Consider the following 9,983-nt stretch of genomic DNA (forward strand, 5'->3'; position numbering starts at 1 on the left):
GACTCATAGCGACCCCTCCTTGGGTTTCCGAGGCAGTATCACTACGGAAGTAGATTGCCCAACCTTCCTTCCGAGGAGTGGCTAGTGGGTTTGAACCACCAGTCTTCTGGTTAGCAGTCAAGTGCCTTAGGCACCACACCAGCAGAGTTCCTGGGATGTACAATTGTGAGTACAGATTTTAACTTTTCCTTTTCTTTTTACTTGGTGCTTAGTGAGAGTCAAAATAAACAGTGTGGCTAGGTGGAAGCAGATCCTTTAAAATGATTGGGTTATGTTATGAAATTATTCAATACATAAATGTGAAATTTAACTCATCACTTTGAAAACTTTCCAAAATACTCCTGTTTTCTTCTCATTTCACCAAATTTGTAAATTCTTATAAATTATCTCTAAACCAGTTGTTTATGTTGTTGTTTGAGTCTCAGTCAAGTTGATTCTGACTCTTGGTGACCCCATGTGTTACACAGTAGACCTGCTTCATTGAATTTTCTTGGCTCTGGTGGAATAGTGCCTAAGGCATTTGACTGATAATCAGAAGGCTGGTGGTTCAAACCCACCAGCCTCTCCTCAGAAGGAAAAGTGGGTAATCTACTTCAGTAGTGCCACTGCGTCGGCAGCCCAAGGAGGGGTCGCTTTGTGTCAGATCAGATTCCACACAGCGAGTTTTTTTTTGTTTTTTTTTTAAATATAATCTCAAGGAAGTAGTTCTCCAAGTCTTTCCTTTTGTGGTACTATTGTGTGGCTCAAACCAGTAACCTTTAGATTTGTGTCACCAAAAACTAAACCAAACTAAACCTGTTGTCATGGAGTCAATTCAGACTCATAGCAACCCTGTAAGACAGAGTAGAATTGCTGCATAAAATTGTTGCCAAGGCTGAAGTCTTTATGGAAGCAGACTGCCACATCATTCTCCTGTAGAGTGACTGGTAAGTTTTAACCACCAACCTCTGGGTTAGCAACAAGCATTTTAACCACTGTTGTTGTTGTTATGTGCCATCGAGTCGGCCCCGACTCATAGCGACCCCTCCTTGGGGTTCCGAGGCAGTATCACTACGGAAGTAGGATTGCCCAACCTTCCTTCCGAGGAGTGGCTGGTGGGTTTGAATCGCCAGCCGTCTGGTTAGCAGGCAAGTGTCTTAGCCACTATGCTACCAGAGCTCCCCAGACCCGACTAGGCACCTCCTAAACAAATAGGAAGTAGCATAATATAACTGCTATCTTTTCCAAGAAAAATTATAGATTTACAAATTGTATCTGAGGTGGGAAACATTTTTTCACTTCTCTCAAAGTCAACATTTATTAGATTTTAACATGAGTAAGCAAAGATGTTGAATAGGTCAACTTCCAAAGTTTAAGTGTTTCTTTCAAAGTCTTTGTTTTGTTCACAACATTGATATTTTCAGCGCTGTTGCTTTAGTATTTCTTACTTTGGAGGAATATTGCAAAGGCTTTGAGGGTATTTACTTCAGTTTCTCTCCTCCAATCTAAAAGACATTTTGCTGGACTGAAAAAAATCTAATAGAGAAAATCTGAAAGATTAAAATAAGAAATAAATTGACGTAGTACCTAAGGCATTTGACCGTTAACAAGAAGGCTGGAGGTTCAAACCCACTAGCCACTCCTCAGAAGGAAGGTTGGGCAATCTACTTCTGTAGAGAAACACACTCGGAAACTCAAGAAGGGGTCGCTAATCAGTTGAGATTGACTTGACCGCAGCGATTTTTTTTTAAAATTAAATAATAAGGAACCTAGACCTCCCAATGCCAGCTTCAATACTTTTGCTATGACAAATTACAAGAAGGATACAGAAGGTAATATATGTGAGCATTATCAACTTTTCACAATAAAGGCACAATAATTGTAATCTGAGATATTATTTATCATGTGTTAAACTTATTTGATCTTCTTAATAAGTTCATAATTCCAATTGAGAGAAAAAAAATATTTGAGAAAGCAGATAAATGTTAATAAAAAGGGATATCAAAGTAATTAAAATATGTCGGGAATTAAAATTAATAATTATATCCATGTTTGTTTTATAATGAAAGTAAGGATTCATAGAATACTTAAAACTCTTGTTTTACTTCAAGAATATATTTAACATAATAGGCTAAGTAAAAATGAACTAAGTCATCTTAAAAATATTAATAATGAATAAACTGTTACTATTTTAGAGTCCATGAGACAAAAGAATAAATAATATATAAATCCATTTATGCACATTTTCAGGGTTAAGAAAAGTAACCAATGGTTACAGAGATGGCTGTTATTATTAGTTGTCATTAGGTCTATTCTGGACAATGATTACCTTCTGGCAAACAGTGGCATTTTAATGGAAGAGGATAATAGGGTGGCCTTCTGTGGGGATGGAAATTTTTATATATTGATGTGGGTAATGGTCACAAAGATGAGTACATATACATGCAAAAGTTTATGGAACTGTTTATGTACCTTACTGTATACATATATAGGAGTTCTGGTTGTGTAGTGGTTAAGGCAACTGGCTACTAACCAAAAAAAGGTCAGTGGTTTAAACCCACCAGTTGCTCCATGGAAGAAAGATGAGGCAGTTTGCTCCTATAAAGATTTACAACGTTGGAAACCCAATGATGGTTGCTATAAGTCGGAATTGACTCAGTGGCAGTGAGTTTGGTGTGGTAGATGTATGTTGTTGTTGTTATGTGCCGTCGAGATGTATATGTATATGTATTTATAACTCAATAAAAATATTTTATATTCAGAAAAAGACTCCATGAGGTAAGGCAAAAAAGACAAAAAAAAAAAAAAAAAAGTGAAACAGACCTGAAAAACAATTTAAATGATAGGTTTCTAATAAAGAAATCTATTTTCATCAGTGAGAAATTAAAGTAGAAACTCATTTCTTTATAAGTATTAATTGAGGATCACTTATAGGGCATAATTAAGAGAATAAAGGAATCAATAACCTTTAAGCCTGGCTGTTTTCTTGATTTCCATACTGCTTTCAAAATGTTGTTGTTGTTGTTATGTGCCATTGAGTCGGACCCAACTCATAGCGACTCCTCCTTGGGTTTCTGAGGCAGGATCACTATGGACGTAGATTGCCCAACCTTCCTTCCTAGGAGTGGCTGGTGGGTTTGAACCGCCAGCCTTCTGCTTAGTAGTCAAGTGCCTGAGGCACTATGCTACCAGAGCTTCTATCTCATGCATACACAACCAGGCCACTCATACTGGCCTCTTCTTTGCCCAGCATATATATGGCCAATAACACAGTGAGCAACTTTAGAGCAGATATAAACATATTCATCTTAGTATGTCCAGTACCTAGTTCTAAAGTATTTGCATATGGAATCTAATTCATTCCAATAATTTGAATGAACTAAATCAATTAAAAAATTGTGCATGTTAGGAAAGAATGCACAATGGATCCCCAAACCTGTTACATTGTTTGGAGGCTAATCTATACTAGTAGGTAATTTATACTATTATTGGTCTATTCCATTATGTAGCTCTGGTAGCATAGTGCCTAAGGCACTTGACTGCTAACCAGAAGGCTGGCAGTTCAAACCCACCAGCCACTCCTCGGAAGGAAGATGAGGCAATCTACTTCCATAGTGATACTGCCTCAGAAACCCAAGGAGGGGTCACTATGCATTGGGTCCAACTCGACGGCACATAACAACAACAGCAGCAACATTCCATTATGTATTGTATATGCAGATTGATTTAAGGCCAATGTATTTGGTGAGTTTAAGACTTAACCATTTCCCAGGAAGTACTGTAAACAGGCTGGAGGTTTGTGTCTACCCAGAGGCGCCTCAGAAGAAAGGACTGGTAATTTACTTTTAAAAATGGACCATTGAAATCACAATGCAGCATAATTCTCCTCTAACACTTACTGGGTCTCTGTGAGTCAGAAATGACTCAATCATAACTGGATTGAACCCTCTAAATCTTGGGTCACAAATTTTAAAATGGCAGAAGCCAGGCAAATTATTTTAATAGGTGAAATAGTTTGGTTGCAATAAACATATTTGTCTTCCTTTCCTTGAAACCTAGGTATAGAGGAATATTTCTCAAAAAAAATGTTGAAATGGAAGAAGCATGACAAGCAGCAACTGATCCTTAGCCTCGGTCAGGGAGGCAATTATAAGGATTTCTGGGGAATGGTCTAAACTTTCATTCCACTTCTACATGGGCAGTTTCTACAACTCCAGCTGATGGTGCAAGTAGGGATGCTAAGGCATTGAGTCAAGATCTGACTTTTCAAGAAAAGCTGGAAATCCAGACTTATTTAAAACATCTCATTTTAAAAATGTTGGTAATTTTTTTTTTTTTTTTTAATACAGGACATTAGGTAAGACACACGAAACATATCCACAGGCCATATTTGGCATATAAGCTCCTGGTTTATGATCTCTGCTGTAACAGTTTGATTACTCAATTCTAATCAAATATATTTCAATTGTTGCAGAGATAATTGAGATATTTCTTAATAAGTTGTATAATATGGCCACTAAAATGTCAAGGGAAATTCACTGATTAAAGACACATAAATATTCAGGATTATGTATGTGATTATTCCTACCCAAATTTATGTAAATGCCAAATATTTCACAAGCTCCAATTCTTATCAAAATGAAATTAGCAAAGCCCAGAGGTTGCTAATAGAATAATGGGAAATATAACCATTATAAGCTTTATGTTAAGTGTGGTATAACTGAGTTTAGGTCACAAGTTCAAGTTGACTATCAATTTGTGCAGATCCATGATTGTATTTCTAAATGATGACTAACAAGCCAATTACAGTGACTAAAAAGTTCTGTCATAATTGACATTTTAAATGACGCATTTCACTAAGAAAACAAAAATTTCAACCTCATTTTAATCACTTTAGTTATTCAGAATTCTGTTAATCAAGTAGGAAAAAAAAAAAAGAAAGAAAACTGCATTCAACCCCTAGAGTGATTTATCTGTTTGTGTGAGTATAAGAAAAATGATCACATCTTCAGGTAATAGATTACAAGTACAAAGAAAGTTCACATTAGAGCTATGCTGATGAAAATTACCTGCAGGCTGTTACAACACAGCTAGTGAATTAATTAACCTTTTGCCATAAAAATCTAAAGACTTTCAGCAAAGATTGAAGTTTCTCTGTTTCTTTTGCTCCAATTTCCTCAGTATTTTAGAAAATGAAATGATGTGATGTCCCTGAGGTGAACAAATGAAATATACTTTGGTTTTATCAGTTCTTGTGGTTATTACAATAAATTACATGAATTGTGGTTAAAATATGCTAAAAGTGTTACATTTGTTTTAGTTAATGAAAATTGAGAAACAATCGCTGATTTCTATATAAACCTTTATTTTTATGAATGAGATCAGTAATTTCTTATTCTAAATGTTGGCTAACTGTTGGTTATCTACCTTTAGACATTGTGAGGAAATAAAGTTAAATAAAGTATGTCTTTTGCCAATGAGTTTTTTAGAAAATGAGTATAAACACACATTATTTTAAACTTTATCTTTAAATGGATAATAATATCTATATTTAAATTTTTTGGTCAAGCATTCTTTGATAGTTTTCACTTGCGATCTGAAGCTTAAAAATCAACCATAAATCAAACCATGATCTGGGAAAATAAGATCTCTAGAAAACAGTGATAATATGATCCACTGCATTTCCTCAGGCTACTAAAGGAAAGGATCAAGAAAACTTGGTGAATGAGAAGATTATAAGTACTATTGGATAAATTATACTTTAAATATTGGCATAATAATTTTATATAACTTTATGTCATTTACAGAAGCCACATATATTTTTCTGATTGATGTAGTAATAGCTCCTTAAGAGGACTAATGGCCCCCAATATTTAATTGTTCAATAGCAAACAACTAGGGCTGTCATCTCTTCAGTAGGTTATAAGACAATCTTGTTTAGAGGATAATACTTAATGTATGCATTAAAATGTTAGGGCATTTCTTTATTGTTCCAACTAAATGATGATTTGCTAAACTCAGCTTTAAAGAGCTAAACTAGTTAAATGCCTCTTGAAAGTACTGTTCAGGAAATCATTTTTGGTCACAGGTAAGAGCTACACAATTAACATTTTAAAGTAGAGAGGTAACAATTTTGGGTTATCAAAGTGGGTAATGCTTATCTGGACAACTAAATATGCATATTTCTTATTATGTATTAATGGCAAACATATTTTACTAATATGTATTTCAAATTAAGGAGCTGTGTTGAGTAATTTGGAATAAACAATAAATCCTTGATAAACATTCATATTTCAAAATTTTCCAAATGAATTTTTTATTATAACTGTAAGGAACAAAGTCCTTTAACTTTACTAAATTTAAAATATTTACAAAGCATTTTGGTTATTTCATTTTTGAGAACATTTCTATTGTAAAACCTATACTTTTAGGTAAGATACATATTCACATGAAGTGTCAAGGCTAACACATTCTTGTTAAATATTAAACTTACAATAAATATATTTGAATATATTGTTGTTATGTGCTGTTGAGTCAGATCTGACTCATAGCTACACTTCCTTGGGTTTCCGAGGCGGTATCACTACAGAAATAGATTGCCCAACCCTCCTTCCGAGGAGTGGCTGGTGAGTTTGAACCACAAGCCTTCTGGTTAGAAATCAAGTGCCTTCAGCACTATGCTACCAAGCTCCTATATTTGAATATAAGAATACACAAAGCTTCACAAGAAATTTGACACTTTTGCAAATACTTAAGCTTGCCTACACAAACTTAAACTAGATTTAATATTGACATTGATTATTATAGTATTGTGTGGTATTTACATTTTTACTTTTTATCACCTACAAATACTTCTACAAAAGTGTATTTATATTAACATACTACATTTAACTATAACACATGAAAGATTAAGAAACTAAAATGTTTCAGGAATAACTTGATTTTAAATATTTTCAGGCACTATAGTATATATGTGTGTGTGTGTGTGTGTGTGTGAACAATAAATATACGCCTTTAAAATTTTTTTAAATGAGAAGACAGATTTACAATACTTCCTTAATTATTATAGGAATACACATGCTATCTTTTAGAAGATATGAACGACATACCTGACAGGTAATGTTCTGTCTCCTTTCCTCCTATCCATTTCTCTTTGGGGAACAGGATACCAGCGGAAATTCAGTTTCCAGTTAAAACCCCCATAAGTCATGTCTGATCCAGCCATATATTCAAAGGTATCATCACTAATCACATCAATAATGGGGCACACAACTGTTTTCCTACAGAAAAAATAAAACCAGCTTACATGTAAATGATATATTTTACATTATCATCTTTTAAAATATAATTTATATGTTGAAATTTAATTATTTGTGATTTTAATGACTTCGTTTTCATTTTGTTCTTTTTCTCTATGGAATTATTTACTTTGATTACAACTTCCTTACAGTCTACTTTATCGTTTCATGTGTAATCTAATCAAACATACTAATTGACTTTCAAGCTGATTTCCAAATGTGTTCTAAGTACTAACTCAGCAGGATGAGCATGGTCTATTTTTCATAAAACCTCCATCCACAGCATGATTAGTAGAGTTGCTTTGAGATTATGCATCATTTTACCTATAACCCACTGAAAATCAATAGCATGCAGGGAGATGAGAATGGATGATAACAAATTAGATCCGGTAGTTTGCATCTCAAATAGTGTGGCTAGCTTACAGAGATAGTTCTAAGAAAATCTTCATAAAGGAAATACCTACTAGAAAACAAACAAACGAACAAAAATAAACAAAAAACAAACAATAAAAATCACAATCTATGACATGATCAATCACTACAAGTAAACATTTCTTATGAAGCATAAGGATTACAGTTTAACATAAAAAAAAAAAAAAAATCCTCACAACTGGACCAATAAGTAGTATCATGACAAAGGAAGAAAATATTGAAATGGTGAAGGATTTCATTTTCCTTGGATCCACAATCAACACCCATGAAAGCAGAAGTCAAGAAATCAAATGACATATTGCATTGGCAAATCTGCAGCAAAAGACTCTCTCAAAAAAAAAAAAAAAAGGAGCTCTGGTAGCATAGTGCCTAAGGCACTTGACTGCTAACCAGAAGGTTGGCAGTTCAAATCCACCAGCCGCTCCTCAGGAGGAAGGTTGAACAATCAACTTCTGTAGTGATACTGCCTTGGCAACCCAAGGAGGAGTTGCTATGAGTCAGGTCCAACTTGACGACACATAACAACAAAAACAACAAAAGTGTTAAAAAGCAAAGATGTCACCTTGAGGAGTAAGGTCGGCCTGACCCATGCCATGTTATTCTTAATCACCTCATAAGCACATGAAAGTCAGACAATGAAAAAGGAAGGTTAAAGGAAGAACTGATGCCTTTAATTATGGGGTGGGCAAAGGATACTGAATATACCATGGACTGCCAGAAGAACAAACAAATCTATATTGGGAGAAGTACGACCAGAATACTCTATGGGAGCAAGGATGGTGAGACTTTGTCTCCTGTACTTTGACCATGTTTTCAGGAGAGATCAGTCCCTGCAAGAGGATATCATGCCTGCCAAAGTAGAAAGTTGCCAAGAAAGAAGAAGATCCTTAATGAGCTGAATTTCACAGTGGCTGCATGAATGGGTTCTAACATAACATTGATTGTGAAGATGGCATAAGACTGGGCAGTGTTTCATTCTGTTGTACATAGTGCCACTATGAGTTGGAAATGACTCAATGACACTCAACAGCAACAACATGAAAGGTATTGGGCCATGACAATTTCTAAGTGAACTTGCCTAGAATTAGAAGTTTAGAGTCATAGTCCAGATGATATATTAAGATGATGTTTTATATCAAGACACTGTTTTCTAAAAGTAAGAGAAATAACAAACTTGATGGTGGCTTTTCAGGGTAAGATATTTTTCACTTGGCAGATCATTAGGTACTTATAACATCCATATTGTGCCTTCTCCCATTTTTTACCTATTCCCAGCTTTATATGTTTTCATGGCACCTAAGTGTCTGTCTTTTCAATGAATAAATATTCAGATCTACCCATGATTACCTTGATTTTAGCTAATTTTAAAGACTTGAGCTTAATTTTTCATGTTTCCTGGAAGGCAAACATACAAATAAGATTCTGAAACAGCCACAGAAGTGGAAAACAAAAAATCATATCAATTATTTATTTTTGTTGTAAGATTCCAGTATCACCAATTGTGGTAGTTAAGTTTGTGTGTCAACTTGGCTAGGCCTGGTTTAGTGGCTGGCCAGCTGCATGTAGTTATTCCCTATGGTAAGATTGGTAATTAACTCCCTGGTGGAATGCATTGGAGCAGCTCAGTAGCTGCATTAGGGATGTTAATGGTTCCCGTATATATATAAGAAGCAGCTTTGGATATGGTCTCTAGCTTATGGCATGCTTGAACCCCGCATGTAGCCATATCACTGTTCAGCAGCCTTCCATGCTCTGCTCACCTTGGGACTTTCAATGGACTTGAATTAATGGCTGGCCGTGTGTTTTGATAACATCGGGACTGTGTCTTTTTACTTGTCAACTTTGGGCTTGTCAGTCTCAGTAGCTGTCTGAGTGATGAAAAGCCTCTAGTTCTAGTGGGCCGGGAGCAGGAGGCAGAGCTGAAGCCCAAGGTTGAGGGGCTTTCACCCAGCCCCTAGAGCCTGGCACTTTGAAGTCAGTCTTAAAGCCTCCAAACTCAAAGAGAATAAACTCCTGTTTATTCAGCCATTCCATTTGTGGTATATTCTTTTCAGAACAACACTAAGTAACCAGAACATCAATGCTTATTGTAAATTGGGTTTTATATTCCACAAAATTGGCCAAAATATGAAATTCTCTGAAATCAATAAGATTCATCTAGCTTTGGAAGTTTCTTGTAAGGTAATTCTGGTTCCAACAAAAGCAATATAGTTTTCTCATTCCTGGCTCTGGTAGCATAGTGTCTAAGGCACTTGACTGCTCACCAGAAGGCTG

At 35.3% G+C, this 9,983-nt stretch overlaps 1 protein-coding gene across 1 annotated transcript in view; it reads right to left on the reverse strand.

The window, feature by feature from the left end:
- GALNT13 (polypeptide N-acetylgalactosaminyltransferase 13) overlaps nucleotides 1-9,983 on the reverse strand; it is a 798,776-nt gene that overhangs the window by 368,482 nt on the left and 420,311 nt on the right. The window contains exon 5 of the mRNA XM_007934922.2: nucleotides 7,089-7,259. Within this exon, the coding sequence (XP_007933113.1) occupies nucleotides 7,089-7,259 (171 nt within the window). The remainder of the gene's footprint in view (nucleotides 1-7,088; nucleotides 7,260-9,983) is intronic.

This window comes from Orycteropus afer, unplaced genomic scaffold, assembly GCF_000298275.1.
Source record: "Orycteropus afer afer isolate SDZICR_OR568_19922 unplaced genomic scaffold, OryAfe1.0 scaffold00023, whole genome shotgun sequence".
In the NCBI taxonomy this organism is placed as follows: Eukaryota; Metazoa; Chordata; class Mammalia; order Tubulidentata; family Orycteropodidae; genus Orycteropus; species Orycteropus afer.